Source organism: Aristolochia californica, unplaced genomic scaffold (assembly GCF_029961685.1).
Source record: "Aristolochia californica isolate CCGP_79_NKW_82.1479 unplaced genomic scaffold, dmAriCali1.0.hap1 SCAF_7, whole genome shotgun sequence".
Taxonomy (NCBI): domain Eukaryota; kingdom Viridiplantae; phylum Streptophyta; class Magnoliopsida; order Piperales; family Aristolochiaceae; genus Aristolochia; species Aristolochia californica.
Window position 1 is genome coordinate 30,766,619 of NW_027182268.1, and position 21,135 is coordinate 30,787,753.

The 21,135-nt window shown below is 43.9% G+C and overlaps 1 protein-coding gene across 1 annotated transcript; it reads right to left on the bottom strand.

The window, feature by feature from the left end:
- Positions 1 to 19,874: 19,874 nt before the first annotated feature.
- On the bottom strand, positions 19,875 to 20,900 carry LOC137937302 (uncharacterized). The gene is made up of 2 exons (XM_068782379.1): positions 20,433 to 20,900; positions 19,875 to 20,213 (listed from the first exon to the last, which is right to left on the bottom strand). The coding sequence occupies exons 1-2, from the start codon at positions 20,898 to 20,900 to the stop codon at positions 19,875 to 19,877; spliced, it is 807 nt and encodes a 268-aa protein (XP_068638480.1).
- Between the last annotated feature and the right edge of the window lie 235 nt (positions 20,901 to 21,135).

Sequence of the window (21,135 nt, forward strand, 5' to 3'; positions counted from 1 at the left end):
GCCGCCAATAATGTATTGCTTTAGCTAAACTAATCAGTTCCCTCTCATAAGCTGCTAACTTGTGGTGGTGCTGGCCAAGTTGGCGGCTAAAATAAGCAATCGGGTGTCCCTGTTGGTGTAACACTGCACCAATACCGCCCCCCGAAGCTTCACATTCCACCACAAATGACTCATCAAAATCTGGTAACTACAAAACTGGTGCAGAGGATAAGACATCTCTCAACTGGTGAAAGGAATGAACCGCTCTCTCGGACCAGGTAAAGGCATTTTTCTTGAGTATGTTATTGAGCGGTGCTGCAATCTGGCCATAACTGTGAATAAATTTCCTGTAATACCCAGCGAGGCCCAAAAATCCCCTTAATGCTGTAATGGAGGTGGGAGGAGGCCAATCTGTGACGGCCTGTATCTTACTTTGGTCTACCTTCACCCCAACGACTGAAATAACGTGGCCCAAGTATGCCACTTCGGAGGTCCCCATAGATCATTTGGACTTGTTTAAAACCAAATGATGTGAGCGGATAAGATTAAATACCTGGTGAAGGTGCAAAAGATGCTCTTCCCAACTGTTACTATAGAGCAAAATATCATAAAAAAATACCAAAACGTATTTCCTCAAGAGAGGAAAATACCTCATTCATGAAGGCCCAGAATGTGGAAGGCGCATTTGAGAGACCAAATGGCATGATGAGGAACTCAAAATGTCTGTGGTGCGTGCGGAACGCAGTTTTCTCCACATCTGATGGATGAACTCGGATTTGATGATAGCCAAACTTCAAATCAAGCTTGGTAAAAATAGTAGCACCATGTAACTCATCTAGCAATTCATCCACCACTGGTATGGAAAATTTGTCTTTAATGGTGTGCGCATTGAGTTGCCTATAATCCACACAAAACCTCTACGACTTATCATGCTTGCGGACCAGTAATATCGGGGAGGAAAAAGGAGACCTGCTTGGCTGAATAATACCCTGGGCTAGCATCTTTTGGCACTGTCTTTCAATCTCATCCTTCTGTAAGTGGGTGTAATGATAAGGATGCACCACTACAGGTTCCATGCCCGTTTTCAAATGAATGCGGTGATCACAGTGTCTAATTGGCGGTAGAGCAATAGGTTCTTGGAAGATATCCTCAAAGTCTGTAAGTAGTTGAGATAACTTACAGTTGGCCGTGCTATGTACCTGAATAGCCTAAAGGGTGCAGGGCACTGGTGCTTGTGTGCCATGCAATGTAATCTGACGGTGGTCCTCTATGAAGGTCATGGTCAGAGCCTGAAAATCCTATAAAATAGGCCCCAACAGTTGTAGCCATTTAATTCCCAGTACCAAATCAAATCCGGACAGTGGAATCACCAGGAAATCTACAATAAATGTGTGTCCCTCAATAGCAAAGTGGGTGGCTATAGATATGCCCACACTGGTAATCTTAGCCCCATTGACTACTGATACAAAAAGCCCCAGAGTCAACTATAGCAAGTAAGTGTAGATGATGTAACTGTTCTTTAAACTGTATGGTATTAGAACTGCACAGACCAGTCATGGCATGAAGTGAAATCTCTAGACCCTCTTGGTTTGTCTCCACAATCTCCTCCTCGGGAAGTATGTCTTCACAATCCTCCCACAGACATATACTGAATAATCTTTTGCATTGGTGACCTTGTACATACTGTTCATCACAATTAAAACAAAGGCCCTTGGCCTTTCTCTGATCCATTTTTTGTCTGTTCAGTTTTTTTAAGTAAGGAGTTGGTGGAGTAGAGTTAGAGTTGTCTGGGCGTGGTGCTGCACTGGCTCCAGAACGTGGAGGACCATAATATGGTGCTGGAGTAGTGGCATTGTGCCTTCCTGGCCAAGCTGGTTTTCAGACCAGTGAATCCTTCAGAACACGCTGCTTATGCTCAATTGACCTGGCTAAATTCATAGTGTGGTCCAAATCTGTAGGACCATGTAATTCAACTTCCAGCAGTAGAGCTTCTGTCAAACCAGCAGTAAAGATGTGAACATTTTGGGTGTGACTGACAAACTCATTAGCGTGGGCCAACCATTACTGGAAGGTCTTTTGATACACCTCAAGTGATCCCGTCTGCTTATAATTGATTAATTCACCCAATGGATTGCTACTAGCTGGAGGACCAAACCTCATCATGCATGATTGTCGAAAGGTTGCCTAATCCTGAACCAATTGGTCATTTCAGAATTGGTGGTACCATAGGAGCGCTTCATCGAGCATGTGGTTTAGAGCAGTGATGGTGGTTGAGGAGGTGGTTGGTGGCAGTGATGGTTGTCGGCCCATGGAGAGTAGGCTTTCGGCGGTTGTGCTCGTATCCCACTGTCATCCTGTCGCTGGAGGAGGGCTTGGATGGCGGCATCCATGGATTTGATGGCCTCACATAGTTCAGATGTGGTTTGACACACTTCTTCCAAAGATTGAGCTTAAAGGTCCGTCTTCTGGCGATTATCTTCAACTAATTGCCTCAAATCCTCAGGGAAAGAGGAATCCCCAAGGGTGGACCCGTCTGATACCAAGATGTTAGGTTCTTCCTAAGCCATGGATCGGGTCACCCTTCTTTCCTCTCTTCCCTCCATATTGAATCTTGATGCTGGAAGAGGTTTCTTGTTTCTTGAACGTGGAATGATGGAAATAGGAATGGAATGATTGAGCCTTGAAGGAATCTCGACCTGGACCTTAGAGGGAGAATCCGACCTAGACCTCTGAGGGAGAATCTGTTAGGATCTCTAGCCATGGATCGAGTCACCCAACGATCTCCTCTAGCTTCTAGATTGAATGACGAAGAAGGGAAGGATTTGGGGTTCTTGGAACGCCCAATGATGAAGGGACGTGAGCCTTTGAAGGAGCTCCAACCTTAGGCCTCTTTAGAGAGAGTACTTAATCTCATTTAGACTAATTGATTAATGCTTGCTTCCATTCAAACTTGACGCCCTAAATAGATCAGGGAAAACATCAAAGGTTCTATAATTACAATTAGACCCTTATGGAACTTCAAATTACAATTAAACCCCTAAGGTACTGAAATACAAGTTTACTCCATCTCTTCTCTTCTCCGGTTCGCCACTCTTGGTGCTATGGAGTCCATAACATCACCCCCCTCCTGAAGAAAGAGCTTGTCCTCAAGCTCGAAAGTGGGGAATAAAGTCTGGAAGGACTCGAGTATCTCCCAAGAGGCTTCTATCAATTCCTCGTTTGTCCACCGAACGGGCACTTCCCAAGCGTTGTTAACTCGCCTTGCTTGAAGGATCTGTGCGGGCGTGGGCCTGGACCTACCATCTTTGAACGGAGGCAGAGGGGTATGCAGCAGTGGTGAGTCTCCCTTGAACGGCTTGAGAAAGGAGATGTCATGGAGCTTGGCGTCTGGTGGTAGTTTCAAACGATACGCCACAGTGCCAATACGGTGTAGGACCTAGAATGGCCCATAAAATTTTGGAGAGAGCTTATAGCTTTTGATGGCTGCAAGAGATAGTTGGCAGTATGGCTGAAGTTTGAGCCAAAAAAATTCTCCGGGTGCAGAGGAAAGAGGACAATGTCCTTTGTCGTAAGTATGCTGCATTGTGGCTTGTGAACGTTGTAACTGAAAGCGGACTTGAGCAAGCATTGCATCTCTGTCGGCTAATGCTTGGTCCAATGCCGCTACCCGAGAAGACCCCGTGTCATAAGAAAGTAGGTGCGGAGGTTCGCGTCCATAAACAACTCGAAAAGGGGTAGTACCCAGTGCGGTGTGGTATGAGGTATTATAACAATACTCCGCCCATGCTAACCAACGAACCCACTGTCAGGGCGTGTCCCCCACAAAGCACCGCAAATACATCGCCAATGTGCGGTTAACCACCTCTGTCTGGCCGTCTGTTTGAGGGTGGTATGCTAAAGAAAAGGCCTACTTGGAGCCATGGAGCTTAAATAGTTCCCCACAGAATTTACTGGTGAAGATAGCATCACGGTCACTGGTGATGGTCTTCGGAAGGCCATGGAGGCGGACAATATTATCCATGAAGAGCTGAGCAACTTGTGTTGCTGTATACGGATGGCTGAGGGCCATAAAGTGGGCATATTTCGAGAACCGGTCTACCACAACAAGAATAATAGATTTCCCTGCAGAAGGAGGAAGACCATTGATAAAATCCATTGAGAGATCTGCCCATACCTGTGAAGGAAGTTGAAGTTGCTGGAGCAAGCCGGCGGGTTGTAAGGATTTAGACTTATTCCTCTGACAGACCTGGCACGCTGCAACATAATCAGTAATGACCCACTTCATACCTCTCCAATAAAACTCCCGACTGAGGCGGAAGTATGTCTTCTGCTGGCCCTCATGTGTACTATCATGAAAGGAGACAATAATGGCAGGAAGGAATACCAACGAAGTATGAAGATATATGCGTCCTTTTTACAGAATGGGACCGTCCTGTAGTGTCTAGTTATTGTCCTTGGCATGGTTTTCGATTTGAGCTTGTAATGCAAGGAGATTTGGATGATGGCTAGTATCCTGACGGATTGTGTCCAGCAAAGGGGACCTGGGGTGGCTCAGTGCGTGCAAGTGTGAATCCCCTAGTTCTCTGCGGGACAAGGCGTCTGCTGCCCGGTTGAGATAACCCAGTTTGTATTCCACCTGAAAATCGAATCCCATTAATTTGCAGAACCAATGTTTTTGTGGGGATGTAGTAAGGCACTGCTCCAATAAGTATTTGAGGCTACAGTGGTCAGTCCGGATCACAAAAGGTCTGTCCCACAGATACGACCTCCAATGCTGCACGGCTTTGGCCAAACCAATGAGTTCCCTTTCGTAAGTGGCTAACTTGTGATGGTGAGGAGCGAGATGGCGGCTGAAGTAGGCAATGGGGTGTCCCAGTTGTTGCAAGATGGCACCTATCCCTCCCCCGGATGCATTGCATTCTATGGTGAAATTTTCGGCAAAGTTGGGCAATTGGAGAACTGGTGCTGACGCTAATGCCTGTTTTAAGTTGTTAAACGAGGAGTCCACCAACTGAGACCACTGAAAGGCATGCTTCTTCAGTAAATTGTGCAATGGTGCTGCCAGGTGACCATATTCTTTGATAAATTTTCTGTAATACCCTGCGAGACCAAGGAACCCTTTCAAAGCTGTAATGGAGTGAGGTGTGGGCCAATCCATAACCGCCTGTATCTTGCTGAAGTCTGGTTTCACCCCAGAGGTAGAGATCACATGCCCCAAATAAGCTACTACGGATGTGGCAAAGTCACATTTGGCACGATTGAGAAATAAATGGTGTGCTCGGAGAATTGTGAAAACCTGTCTCAATTGGTGCAAATGTGCTTCCCAAGTTTTGCTATAGACCAGTATATCGTAAAAAAAAACTAAGACATGCTTCCATAAGAAAGGGCGAAATACCTGGTTCATAAGAGCTTGAAAGGTGGACGGGGCATTGGATAGCCCAAATGGCATCACCAAGAACTCATAGTGACCATGGCGGGTGTGGAAGGCAGTTTTTTCGACATCCTCCGAATAAACCTGAATCTGATGGTAGCCAAATTTCAAGTTCAACTTTGTAAATAATTGAGAGCCGTGTAGCTCATTCAATAATTCATCTACCACCGGAATTAGAAATTTATCTTTGATGGTGCAAGCATTGAGTTCATGGTAATGCACACAAAAGCGCAAAGATTTATCTGATTTTTTTACCACTAATACCAGGAACGAAAAAGGAGAATGACTAAGCTGAATAATAGTTGGAGCATTTGTTGACATTGCCTTTCTATCTCATCTTTTTGCACATGGGGATAGTGGTAGGGATGCACTACCACTGGTTCGGTGCCCATTTTCAAATGAATTATGTGATCACAAGCTCGTATAGGCGGAAGGTCTGCAGGTTCCTGAAATAAATCAGCATATTCTGCCAACAATGAAGCTAAGTTATCCCCTTTTGAAGGACCCACAGAAAGTGTTTGGAGGCTGCATGGCCACTAGGTGCTAGTGCCTTGGAGGGTGATCGGATGGCTGTCCTGTTTAAAACTCATTGTAAGGGATTGGAAATCCCATAAGATCAGACCCAATCGTTGTAGCCATTTAATGCCCAATACGAGGTCAAACCCAGCCAGTGGGGTGACCACAAAATCTGCTACAAAGGAGTGACCCTCAATAGTAAAGGGCACTTCTGAACCGAAACCCAAAGTGGTGACCTTGTCACCGTTAGCCACTTAGACTGATATTCCTGATTTCTGCTGTAGTGATAACCCCAACTGTTGTGCTGCTTGGCTGCTTATAAAATTATATTTGCCTGAGTCCACGAGTGCTAGCAGAATATGATGGTTCATGGTATCGTGGAACTCCATGGTATTTGTGCTATGCAGGCCTGTCATGGCATGGAGGGATATTTCTGGTGTTTCCTCCTCGGTTTGGTCCATATCCTCCTGAAAGTCATCCTCTGAGGGGTCTTCTATTTCTACCCAAAAGAGTCTTTTGCATTGATGGCCCTTGACAAATTTTTCATATCAATTGAAACATAGGCCCTGAGCCCTTCTCTGATCAATTTCTGCTTTTCTGAGACGTTTCATAAATCCCAGTGGTGGTGGTGGACAGGGGTTGTTGGGTTGAGGCCTTGGGTTAGTGGAATAAGGACCATGGGGCTATGGGTGAGGTGGCCAAGGGGGACGTTTGGTTAATGACTCTTGGAAGAGGCGTTGTTTGGTGTCCAATGCTCTTGCCAAATTCATGGCGTGGGCTAGGGAGGTGGGGGTTTCCAATTCCACTTCTAGGAGAAGGGTATCTACCAGGCCAGCCATGAACAAATTGATATAAAGTTCATGCCGCACCAAATGACTTGCACAAGCAAGTTTTTCTTGGAACAATTTCTGATATTGTTCTATTGTTTCAAGCTATTTTAGATTGACCAAATCCCCAACTGGGTTGCTACGAAGCGGAGGACCAAAATGTAGCATGCAATTTTCTTTGAAAAACTCCCAATCATATACCACAAACTCGTTTTTGAATTGATGAAACCACATAAGCACTTCATCGAGCATGTGGAAGGCAGCTAATTGAACCTTGCCTTCGGGCAGAGTTCCTTGATTGGAAAAGAAATGATCACACCTGTGTAACCACATTAAAGGGTCGGAGGACTCATCATACGTTGGAAAATCAAGCTTTGTGTACCTTGGCACAGTAGGGGGTGCTGGATTGAGGCCCAAACGAGGTGGAGGTGTTTGGTGCAGGGGAGGAGGTGGAGGCATTGGATGAGGGTTGAGATGATCTGCTGGGCGTGAGTAGGATGCCATCTGGACGAAAAGCTGGGTAAAGCCCTCCTCCATGCGGGACAGCAACATCTGGAATTTGCCCTCCAGGCCATTGATTTGAGATTGTAGATTAGCATGGTTCTCTTCCACAAAATTTCGAATTTCTGCAAGGGAAGAGGAATCACCAAGGGTGGTCCTGTCTGATACCACGATATTAGGCTCTCTAGCCATGGATTGAGTCACCCGGCGATCTCCTCTAGCTTCCAGATTTAATGACAAAGAAGGGAAGGATTTGGGGTTCTTGGAACGCCCAATGATGAAGGGATGTGAGCCTTTGAAGGAGCTCCAACCTTAGGCCTTTTTAGAGAGAGTACCTGATCTCATTTAGACTAATTGATTAATGCTTGCTTCCATTCAATCACTTGACGCCCTAAATAGACCAAGGAAAACATCAAAGGTTCTATAATTAAAATTAGACCCTTATGGAACTTCAAATTACAATTACACCCCTAAGGTACTGAAATACAAGTTTACTCCATCTCTTCTCTTCTCCGGTTCGCCACTCTTGATGCTATGGAGTCCATAACAGAATCTGACCTGTTTAATTCTAATTTCTCAATACTTACTTTCCTTCACCTTGACGTCCCCCTAAATAGGCTTGAGGACGGAAATACAAAATAGACCCATGGTTCAATTGGTTCATGCCATATTACATCTAAACCAAACCAAACCAAATGGAATTACATTAAAATTAAATAGACATAATTTAATTCCTATGCCTATGGATAACTCGTGATGCTATGGAGTCCATAACACAAGGACACCTGATCACTTATTTCAACCGCCAGCTTGGCCAACACTATCACAAGTTAGCAGCTTATGAGAATTGATCGGTTTAGCTAAGGCAATACAGCATTGGTGGCCTTATCTCTGGGGGAGCCCATTTTTTATTCGCACCGATCATTGCAGCCTCAAGTATCTGCTTGAGCACCGCCTCACCACCTCACCTCAGTAGCACTGGTTAAGTAAACTGATGGAGTATAAACCTAGGAGTTTGAATGTGGGGGTTGATGCTTTATCTCACCGAGACATTCCAGAGCCTCACTTACATGCTATCAGTCAGCCTAGAGCTCTCTTGTTGGATTCTATTAGGGAGGAGACACAACAATATCCGGAACTTATTGCATTATATCATGAGATTCAGTAGGGGACATCAAAGAAACATTGGACGATCCAGGATCGTTTTATCCTATTCAAAACCAGATTTTTCTGCACCACACGTCACCACTTATTCAAAACATTCTAGCCTCTTTCCATGACAGTACACTTGAGGGCCAACAAAAAACAAATTTCCAGATCAGTCGGGCCTTTTATTGGAAGGGTATGAAGCACAGTATCGCAGATTATGTGGCGACTTGTCAGATTTTTCAACGGAATAAACCTGAATCATTAAGTCCAGCCGGTTTGCTCCAACCACTTCTACCATGGCAAGTCTGGTCAGATATTTCCATGGACTTCATTGATGGCCTTCCCTCTTCGTCCAAAAAATCCATTATATTTGTAATGGTTGATTGTTTCTCAAAGTATGGCCATTTCCTCCCTTTGGCGCATCCTTACATAGCCGCTCAAGTAGCTCAATTATTCGTGGATAATATTGTCTGATTACATGGGATGCCTACCTCCATTACCAGTGATAGAGAAGCCATCTTTACCAGTACATTCTGGAAAGAACTATTCAAGCTGCAAGGCACAACGTTGGTGTTCTCTTTCGCCTACCATCCACAGACTAATGGACAGACTGAGGTCGTCAACCGAATGATTGAGATGTATCTTCATTGTTTCGTGGGGGACTCACCTAAATGGTGGGTTAAGTGGCTCGCCTGGGCTGAATTCTGTTACAACACCTCCTACCTCAGCGCACTTGGAACTACTCCATTCAAGGTAGTATATGGTAGAGATCCGCCTCGACTTTTATAGTATGAACCAGGTGCATCCAAGGTAGCCACTTTGGACCAAGCTTTAGCAGAAAGGGATGCCATGCTTAGTGAGGTGCACACTCATCTCCAGGAGGCCCAGCATACTATGAAATTATATTATGATAAGAAGCACCACAAAGTATTCTTTTCTCCAAGCGATTATGTATGGCTGCATCTCCAACATTACATGCAACTTTCATTGATAGCCTCCAAATGCCACAAGTTCTCTCTAAAGTATTATGGTTCCTTTCTGGTGATGGACCGCATTGGCACCATCGCCTACCACTTGCAGCTTTCGCCAGAGGCAACGATCCACAATGTGTTTCACGTCTCCCAACTAAAGGCCTTTCAGGGCGACTCTCCCATGCTGCACACCCCTCTGCCACCACTACATGAGGGACGTGTCCTTTCTACTCCAGCGTAGGTGTTGCAGGCTCATCACATTCAGGGCAATTGGGAGATACTAGTGCAGTGGGTTGATGCTGACCCCAATGACACTACATGGGAGCCCTTAGCAGCTTTCAGAGCCCTATACCCCTCTTTCGAGCTTGAGGACAAGATCTTTCTCCAGGAGGGGGGGGGGGGGGGGGGGGGGGGGGGGGGGGGGGGGGGTGATGTTATGGACTCCATTGCATCACGAGTTATCAACAGGCATAGGAATTAAATTATGTTATTTTCCTTTTCATGTAATTCAATTTGGTTTGGTTTGGTTTGGTTTAGATGTAATGTGGCATGAACCAGTTGACCCATGGGTCTAACTTGTATCTTTGTCCTCAACCCTATTTATGGAGACGTCAAGGTGAATGAAAGCAACCATTGAGAAAATTAGAATTAAACAGGTCGGATTCTCCCTCAGAGGTCCAGGTCAGATTCTCCCTCTGAGGTCTAGGTCGAGCTTCCATCAAAGCTCAATCATTCCATTCCGAATTCCACCATTCCACATTCCAGAAACAAGAATCCTCTTCCAGCGTCAATATTCAATATGGAGGGAAGAGAGGAAAGAAGGGTGACTCGATCCATGGCTCGGGAAGATCCTAACACATAACCCTTTTATGTGCCAGAGTATCCCAAAAAAATACACTTGATAGATTTAGGATCAAGTTTGTTGTGTCTAGGCAATGTATTATGAATAAAACATTGAGAACCGAAGACTTTCAATGGTAATGCAAACGGGTCACCATGTGGTAATAGTTTAGAGTAGGGAGATTTATATCCAAGAACGGTAGACGGTAGACGATTTATAAGAAAACAAGTTGTAAGGACAACATGGGGCCAATAAAAGTATGGAACTTTCATGGCATATAAAAGACCTCAAGCAACCTCAAGAATATGACGATTTTTCTGTTCGACTACTCTGTTTTTTTGAGGAGTGTAGGCACACGATGTCTGATGGATAATGCCATTTTCTTGAAAAAATGAGTCAAGGTCTTTTGAAATATACTCTTTGGCATTATCAGATCGGAGGATTTTTATCTTCTGACAAAATTATCTGAGTACCATAGCATAAAATGACTTAAAAATGGATGGTATCTCAGAACGCTCCTTAAAAATAAACAATCAAGTTGTGCGAGTGAAATCATCAATAAAGGTAATAAAATATTTGGCTTGAGAAACATCAGAGACACTCAAAGGCCCCCAAACCTCAGTATGAATCAATGAAAAAGAAGTTTCACTTTTGACTTCTAGACGAGGGGAGTATGTACACCTTTGATGTTTACTTAACTGACACACCTCACAACTGAATTCTGACCTGATCTTAAGAGATGGAAACAAATGATGAAGAGATTGTATATAAGGATGTCTCATCTGATTGTGCCATAATCGTGTCTCAGTCTCAGTAGTAGACACCATGTTGATCTTTGGCACGTCCAAGTAGTAAAGCCCCCCTTGTTCATGACCTCCACCAATCACCTGCTTCGTAATAAGATCCTGAAAAACACATGAAGTAGGTAAGAAGGCGACCGAGGAATTAAAATATTTTTTAAGTTGACTAACAGATAGTAAGTTCAAAGGAAAATTAGGAACAAAAAGAATGACAGTGAGCGGAAGTGATCGGGTGACAGAAGTGGAACCTTTTCCTTGGACTTTGGTTTGAGAACCATTAGCTATGGTAACAAACTTGTGTGAAAAACTCGAAGATAGAAAATGTAATAAAGTTTTGTTACCTGTAAGATGCTCGAAGGCTTCTGAATCAATTATCCAGGATGAAAATGAGGCAGATAGCATACCTAAAGCAGTAGTGGTAGCAGTAGTTGCAGAGCAGCTAGGAGAAGAACCTAGCATGGTCTTCATTTTCTGAAATAGCTCATACTCTTCATCAATAATATTTTTCTGTGCACCTGATGTTGTGGGATGGTCTTCTTATGCATCACACATAAGGGCTTGATTAGCCCTTGTCAATTCTGACTTGTCATTAGCTTTATAGCATATTTCTTTACAGTGGTCATATTTACCACAGTAAGTGCATGCCCTGTAATGACACTGGTCTATAGTGTGGCCAGGAAATTTACAATGAGTACATTTAATATCATATGTTTTGTCAGTACTAGTCCTTCCGCCTCTTCGTCTACATGTTGGGATCTTCCCGGGCCATGGATCTTGTCACCTTTCTTCCCTCTCTTCCCTCTAGATTGGCTGTTGACGCTGGAAGAGAACTCCTATTCTTGGAATGTGTAATGGTGGAAAAAGATTGATCCTTGAGGAGGCTCAACCTGGACCTCTGAGGGAGAATCCGACCTGGCTAAAACTAAATGATTCAATGCTTAATCTTCATTCAGCTCATTGTCCCAATAAATAGGTTTGGGGAGGAAATTACAACTTAGACCCATGGGTCACATGGTTCACGCAAAATTACATTCAAACCAAACCAAACCAAATTCAACATACATGCAAAGGGAAATAGCATAATTTAATTCCTACGTCTGTTAATAACTCGGGATGCTATGGAGTCCATAATGTCACCCCCCTCCTGGAGAAAGAGCTTGTTCGCAAGCTCGAAAGAGGGGTAGAGAGCCCTGAAAGCGGCTAAGGGCTCCCATGTAGTGTGAATGGGGTCAGTATCAGCCCACTGCACTAGAATCTCCCAATCGCCTTGAATACGGAAAGCCTACAACACTTGCACTAGAGTAGAAAAGACCCAACCCTCATGTAGCAGTGGCAGAGGTGTGTGTAGGAATGGGGAGTCCCCCTGGAAGGCCTTCAATTGGGAGACGTGAAACACATTATGAATCTCGGCTTCTGGTGGAAGCTTCAAGCGATAGGCGACTCTGCCAATGCGGTCCAGCACCTGAAAGGGCTCATAATATTTCGGGGAGAGTTTGTGACTTTTGGAGGCTATCAATGAAAGTTGCCGGTAATGTTGGAGACGTAGCCACACATAATCCCCTGGAGAGAAGAACACGTCCCAGTGCTTCTTATCATAATAGAGTTTCTGGCCTATTGGGCCTCTTGGAGATGAGTGCGTACCTCACTGAGCATTGCATCCCTTTCGGCTAAAGCCCTATCCAAGGTGGCGACCTTGGATGCACCTAGTTCATATGATAAAAGCCGAGGGGGATCTCTGCCATACACTACCTTGAACGGAGTAGTGCTGAGTGTGCTGTGGTATGATGTGTTATAACATAATTTAGCCCATGCCAGCCACTGAACCCACAGTTTAGGTGAGTTCCCCACAAAGCAACGGAGATACATCTCAAGTGTCCTATTGACCACCTCGGTCTGTCCATCAGTCTACGGGTGGTAGGCGGAAGAGAACGCCAATTTGGTGTCTTACAACTTAAAAAGTTCTTTCCAGAACATACTGGTGAAGATGGCATCTCTGTCACTAGTAATGGACGCAGGCACCCCATGTAACTGGACAATATTATGTATGAAGAGCTGAGCCACATGAGCTGTTGTGTAGGGATGCGCCAAAGGGAGGAAATGGCCATACTTGGAGAAGTGGTCAACCACTACAAATATAACAGATTTGCCTGAAGAGGTGGGAAGGCCATCAATGAAGTCCATAGAAAGCTCTGACCATACCTGTGATGGTGGTTGAAGAGCTTGGAGCAACCCTACTGGACTTAATGATTCGGCCTTGTTTCGTTGACAAGTCTGACAAGCTACCACATACTCTGTTACACTTCTCTTCATACCCTTCCAAAACAATTCGCGACTGAGGCAGAAATCTGTTTTCTGTCTGCCCTCATGTGTACTATCATGGAAAGAGGTTAAGATGTTGGTAATGAGTGGCGAGGTGGGGTGCAGAAAAATCCTATTTTTGAACAGGATAAGACGATCCTGGATCATCCAATAGTTATCCGAGGTCCCCAGCTGAATATCATGATATAAGGCAATGAGTTTTGGATGCTGATGTGTCTCCTCCCTAATAGAATCCAAGAAAAGACGTTTGGGCTGATTGATAGTATGCAATTGTGGCTCTGGAACGTCCCGACAAGACAAGGCATCGGCCCCCACATTCAAACTGCCAGGTTTATACTCAATGGTAAAGTCAAACCCCATCAGTTTACTCAACCAGTGCTGTTGAGGAGACGTGGTGAGACGTTGCTCAAGATGATACTTTAGGCTTGAATGATCATTCCGAATAAGAAATGGGCGCCCCCAGAGATAGGGCCACCAATGCTAGATGGCTTTAGCTAAACCGATCAATTTCCTTTCATAAGCCGCAAGTTTGTGATGGTGTTGGCCAAGCTGTTGGCTGAAATAAATGATCGGGTGGCCTTGTTGTTGTAACACTGCAACAATACCCCGTCCGAAGCTTCACATTCCACTACAAATAACTCATCAAAGTCCAATAGCTACAAAACCGACGCTGAAGATAAGGCTTCCTTCAACTGCTGAAAAGAATGATCCGCTGGCTCGGACCAGCTAAAAGCATTTTTCTTGAGGAGATTGTTGAACGGCGCTACAATCTGTCCGTAGCTGCGGATAATTTTTTGGTAATAACCAGCGAGGCCCAAAAATCCCCTTAACACTGTGATGGATATGGGAGGAGTCCAGTCTATGACGGCCTAAATCTTGCTCTGGTCAACCTTCACCCCAACTGCGGAAATAATGTGGCCCAAGTATGCCACCTCGGGTGTGCTCATAGAACATTTGGACTTGGTTAAAACCTAATGATGTGAATGTAGGAGAGTAAATACCTGGTGAAGGTGCTGAAGGTGCTCATCCCAATGTTTGCTATACACCAATATATCATAAAAAAAAAACTAGAACATATTTCCGTAAGATAGAGGTAAATACCTCATTCATGAGGGCCTGAAAAGTGGATGGCACATTGGAGAGAACAAAGGGCATCACTAGGAACTCGAAATACCCATGGTGCGTGCAGGACGCGCTCTTCTCCACATCTGAAGGATGAACTCTAATCTGATGATATCCTGACTTCAAGTCCAGCTTTGTAAATATAGTGGCACCATGTAACTCATCTAACTGCTCGTCCACCACGGGAATGGGAAATTTGTCTTTAATTGTTTTAACATTGAGTTGCCTGTAGTCCTCACAAAATCTTCAGGACTTGTCATTTTTTTTTACCAGTAACACCGGGGATGAGAAAGGAGACTTGTTGGGCTGAATAATTCCCTCAGCGAGCATATTTTGGCACTGTCTCTCAATTTCATCCTTTTGTAAGTGGGGGTAACGGTAAGGCCGAACCACCACAGGTTTTGTCCCCAGTTTCAATCTGATGCGGTGATCACATTGGCAAATAGGCGGAAGAGCAGTAGGTTAGAGAAATAAATCTTCAAAGTCTATAAGTAATTGAGATCTTCAAAGTATATAAGTAATTGAGATCTTCAAAGTCTATAAGTAAATGAGATAACTTATAGTGCTCGGCGTTCTAGACCTGAACTGCCTGAAGTGTGCAGGGCACAGTCGCATGTGTGCCATGCAAGGTGATCTGACGCTGACCTGAAAATCCCACAAGGTAGGCCCCAACATCTTGAGCCATTTAACTCCGAGTACCAAATCAAATCCTGCCAGTGAAATCACCAAGAAATCGGCAATAAAGGAGTGGCCTTCAATACAAAAGGGGGCGGCTGTAGAGATACCCACACTGGCGATTTTGGCCCCATTGGCCACTGCGACTGAGAGGCCTGTTTTCTGCTTGATTACCAACCCAAGCTGTTCTATCGCTGGCTGACTTATGAAGTTTTACATGCTGCCAGAGTCAACTAAGGCTAGTAATTATAGATGGTGCAACTTGGCCCAAACTTGCATTGTGATGGAACTGTGCATGCTAGTTATGGCATGGAGTGAAATAGCTGGGGCATCTTGTTCTGTCTCAACATTGTCTTCTTTTGGGAGTATTTCATCAGTATCCTCACAAAAAAGTGCACTGAATAATCTCTTGCATATGTGACCCTGGACATACTGTTCATCACAATTAAAACAAAGACCCTTTGCCCTCCTCTGTTCCAACTCTTATCTATTCAATTTTTTTATGTATGGTACTGGCGGCGCGGAAGAAGAACTCTTTGCACGTGGAGCTGCATTGTGTCCAGTACGTGGAGGCCCTGAATAGGGTGAGGGCCCAGTGGTAGTCGGCCTGCTTGGCCAAGCTGGTCTTCGGACTAGGGATTCGTTCAGAACTTGCTTTTTAGTATCAATGGTCTTGACCAAGTTCATAGCATGGTCCAAATCTCTAGGGTCGTGTAATTCAACCTCTAGACACAGGGCCTCTGCCAAGCCAACAGTAAAGAGGTTAACATACTGAGAGGGCATGACATTGGTACTAGCTCTGGCCAAGCATTCCTGGAAGGTCTTTTGGTCCACTTCAATTGTGCCCGTCTGTTTCAAATTCACCAATTCGCCCAAAGGATTTCTATTGGCTGAAGGACCAAACCTCATCATGCAAGATTGTTTAAATACATCCCAATCCGGAACCAAATGTTCATTTTGGAATTGGTGGAACCATAGGAGTGCTTCATCGAGCATATGGAATGTGGCCAATTGGACCCGATCATCCACCGGTATTTTTTTATGGTAAAAGAACTGATCACATCGGTGTAACCAGATCAAGGGCTCCTTAGACCCATCGAATATAGGAAAGTCCAATTTCTCATATCTAAGAACCGAATTAGGGGCAGTAGCGTGAGGTCCCAATTGGGGATGTGGGTGGCGTAGCTGTGGTGGGTGGTGCTCTACCGGTGATGTATAGCTTCCCGGCGGCGGCGCTCGAAGCCCACTGTCCTCCTGTTGCCGGAGGAGGAGCTGGATTGATGCATCCATGGCTGCCATGGCCGACGCAGGTCAGCTACGGTCTGACAAACCTCGGCAATGGATTGATATTGAGCCTCTGTCCTCTGACGATTTTCCTCAATTAGTGGACGCAAATCCTCTGGGGAAGAGGAATCCCCAAGGGTGGACATGTCTGATACCAAGATCTTGGGATCTTCCCGAGCCATGGATCTTGTCACCCTTCTTCCCTCTCTTCCCTCCAAATTGGTTGTTGACGCTAGAACAGAACTCCTGTTCTTGGAACGTGTAATGGTGGAAATGGATTGAGCCTTGAGGAGGCATGGACCTTTGAGGGAGAATCCGACTTGGCTAAAAGTAAATGATTCAATGCTTAATCTTCATTCAACTCTTTGTCCCAATAAATAGGTTTGGGGACGAAATTACAACTCAGACCCATGGGTCACATGGTTCACACAAAATTACATTCAAACCAAACCAAACCAAACCAAATTCAACATACATGCAAAGGGAAATAGCATAATTTAATTCCTACATCTGTTGATAACTCGGGATGCTATGGAGTCCATAACACTACCCCTCTATAACCTCTTCTTCGGCCTCGGCCTCGGCCGCAGTCAGAGGATGATCCTCTATTATCAAAATACATAGCGGATGATATATATAGTGGAGGAAGAAGTGTCTAGAATACGAAGTAATGTTGCACACACATCAACAAACTTTGGGACAGCAGAAACATGCAACAGTTGAATCTTGGCAATCTCAAGATGAGGTTTAATATTTGCAAGACAAACAACAATAATTAATGTTTCCTTTTGTTTGTCTTGGATAGAAATATCAGTGGTGGAGGCTGAGCTAACTTCTACTCTTGAAGAAAGCCTCAAAACCGTGCCAAGTACTCATGAAAATTTTCTCCTTGTTTAGTATTCAACATTCCATGGAGAATATCATAGGGTCTATGCAGTGTATCAGGGCATGAATATAGTTTAGTACATGTCTCCTAAATTTGTTTAGCAGTGTCAAGATGAATAAAATTATTAGAGACATGTTCTTCCATGCTATTTATTAGCCAACCAATGACCCAAATATCATTCTTCAGCCATTTCATATAAAAATATCATCTTCATCAACAGGTGGTCCTCGGGTAGGAGGTGACCAAGTAGGTCTTTGGTTATGAGAAACCTCCTAACCGAGGTGGACCAACTCATAAAATTTGATACCCCTATAAGGGTATGGTGGTGATTCTCGGTATATCACCTTTGATATTCATATTTTCATAAGCCATGATAGGCTCTTCTTTAAAAAACTTTTAATAATAACACCAAGTAGCACCTCTTCAATCAACTCGGTATATGTGAATATAGAATCAATGCTAAATTATAATTTTTTTTCAAAAAACCACTCATAAGAGGCTCAATAGAAATATTCTATATTAGGGAACTCTTATCCCACGAAAAATAATTTCAATAATCTGAGTATGGACTGATCTTGGCAAACAAAATTTCCAAACAGATAAAACTATTTTGATAACTCCTTCTAGATAGAGGGGCATGCATATCCATAACATAATAAGATGAAAGCATTCACATATTCATCCTTGAATCATCATCTAAATTCAAAGACCAGTAGTATAAAAAAAATTTGAACACTTATCTCTCGGCTTGTGTTCTTCCTTCATACAAGAGCCTTCTTTGAGTGGTGTTGATCATCACTTCATTAGAGCATTCTTTTGACGAGGGATCCTAAATATATTGCTCTGATACCATGTTGAATTTAGGATCCCTTTTTCATGATTCCGAACAAGGGAAAGAAGAAAGAAAAAGAGAAAAAGGGAAGGAAAGCTCTCTGGTAGAGAGAAGAAAAAATAAAAGGAGAAGAAGAGGTTGCGCCAAGCAAAGAGAGAGAGAGAGAGAGAAACCAACTCGGAATTGAATGTGTGACTTGATTAATTCCGAATTGCAACACCTCTATTTATACTAGAGGAGGAGGTAGAGTCCTTATACAACTTTTCATTCAATCCTAATTACATTCCAACTCTAACTCTTTAATATAAGTCTATCCAAACTAAACTACTACAAGACTAACTTGAGTTGAACTAGGAGTCCTTCATTATTTACATGAATATAAGGGATAAGCCAGCTCATAGCCTTATCCTTGTGGGCCCCTCATGATCTCCCAGTGCACCTTGATAAGAGTGCCAGCTCGTGAGATATTTGTGGGTCCCACTTGATCTTCAAGTCTTCTAACTCAATTTTTCTTGTGTTTCTTGATCCCTTAACTCGTGTTTGCTTTGGGTGAGGACTCAATAGCGAATGACATTTTAGTAGTAGAGGGAGAAACATCTGGAATACAGAGAAGTGTAGCACATACATCATCAAAAGTGGGAACCACAGAAGAGCTAAGAAGGTGAGTCTTAGCAACTTCAAGATGCGGTTTAATGTTAGCAAGGCATATGGCAATTATTAAGGCCTCTTTCTATTTATCTTGGACAAAGATATCTGTAGAAGTTGGTTTGACAAGTTTCCATTCTTGAAGAAAGCCTCGAAAACGGGCCAAATATTCATGTATATTGTCTCCTTTTTTTGTGGTAAGCATCCGTTGTAAAATATTATATGGCCTTCGTAAGTTGTCGGAGCTTGAATACAACTTGGAGCATGTCTCCCAAATTTATTTAGTCGTCTCTAAATGAATGACATTATTGGAGACATGTTCTTCCTTACTATTGATAAGCCAACTAATAAACAATGTATCCTCCTTTAACCATTTGGTATAGAATATATCATCTTCATCAATATGTAGTCCACGGTTGGTGAGATGACCAACTAGGTCTTTTGTGATAAGAAACCGACGAACCGATGTGGACCAGTTCATAAAATTTGATACTCCACTCAAGGGTACAATGGTGATTCTGAGTATGTCACTCTTGTGACTCATATTATCTTCAGCCATAGTAGGCAAATCAAGTAAAATAGTTCTCGAATCAAGTAATCAAAATATGACCAAGTGGAAGGCTTTAACCAACTCAGTTAATGGAGAAGCTTAGCATAAATGCTAAGTAATTAATTTTAATCGATAATAACTCATAAAAGGCTCAACATCATCCTTCTTTATCTGGGAATCTTGTTCCCACAGATTTATAAAAAAAATCCAATATGCACTGGTCTTGATCAAAGTGTTGGGATCTTCCCGGGCCATGGATCTCATCACCCTTCTTCCCTCTCTTCCCTCTAGATTTACTGTTGACGCTAGAAGAGAACCCATGTTCTTTGAATGTGTAATGGTAGAATCGGAATGGAATGGATTGAGCTTTGAAGGAAGCTCGACCTAGACCTCTGAGGGAGAATCCTACATGGCTACAATTAATTTACTCAATGCTTACCCTCCATTCATTTCACGTCCCTATATAGGGAATTAGGGAAAACACACCAAAGGCCATAAGTTCAACAAAATAAAAATAAACCCCTAATGAATTGAATTACAAATAATTTAATTCCTACGCTTGATTATAACTGGGGATGCTATGGAGTCCATAACATCACCCCCCTCCTGGAGAAAGAGCTTGTCGTCAAGCTCGAAAGAGGGGTAGAGAGCCCTTGAAGCTGCTAAGGGCTCCCATGTAGTGTCACTGGGGTCAGCATCAGCCCACTGCACTAGAACCTCCCAATCGCCCTGAATACGGCGAGCCTGCAACACCTGTGCTGGAGTAGAAAGGACCCGACCTTCATGTAGCGGTGGTAGAGGGGTGTGTAGCAATGGAAAGTCTCCCTGGAAGGCCTTCAATTGGGAGACGTGAAACACATTGTGAATCTTGGCTTCTGGTGGAAGCTGCAAGCGGTAGGTGATTGTGCCAATGCGGTCCAACACCTGAAAGGGACCATAATATTTCGGGGAGAGTTTGTGACGTTTGGAGGCAATCAGTGAAACCTGCCTATAATATTGGGGATGTAGCCACACATAATCCCTGGGAGAGAAGAAAACTTCCCGGTGCTTCTTATGATAAGATAATTTCATAGCATGTTGGGCCTCCTGGAGATGAGTGCGCACCTCACTGAGCATGATGTCCCTTTCGGTTAAAGCCTGGTCCAAGGTGGCTACCTTGGATGTACCTAGTTCATACAACAAAAGCTGAGGCAGATCTCTGCCATATACTACCTTGAATGGAGTAGTGCTGAGGGCACTGTGGTATGATGTATTATTATAACAGAACTCAGCCCATGCCAGCCACGTAACCCACTTTTTAGGTGAGTCCCCCGCAAAATAACGGAGATACATCTCAATCGTCCTATTAACGACCTCAGTCTGACCATCAGTCTGCGGATGGTAGGCGGAAGAGAACGCCAATTTCGTGCCTTGCAGATTGAATAGTTCTTTCCAGAACGTACTGGTAAAGATGGCGTCCCTGTCACTGGTAATAGATGCAGGGATCCCATGTAACCGAACAATGTTATCCATGAAGACCTGAGCCACGTGAGCGGGCTGTGAAGGGATGCGCCAAAGGGAGGAAATGGCCATAGTTGGAGAAGTGGTCAACCACAACAAAGATAACAGATTTAGCGGAAGAGGGGGGAAGGCCATTAATGAAGTCCATGGAAATATCTTACCATACCTGTGACGGTAGCTGAAGTGGTTGGAGCAACCCCACTGGACTTAATGATTCGGATTTGTTCCATTGACAAGTATGACAAGCTGCCACATAATCCGTTACATTGCTTTTCACCCCCTTCCAATAAAAATCTCGACTAAGGCG

Excerpts from the sequence above, each read along its gene's own strand:
- LOC137937302 (XM_068782379.1), bottom strand. The coding sequence starts at position 20,900 with ATGGCCATTTCCTCCCTTTGGCGCATCCCTTCACAGCCCGCTCACGTG. Across the intron at positions 20,214-20,432 it reads GGGACATCATGCTCAGTGAG|CTTCCACCAGAAGCCAAGAT; the intron begins GTGCGCACTCAT and ends TACCGCTTGCAG.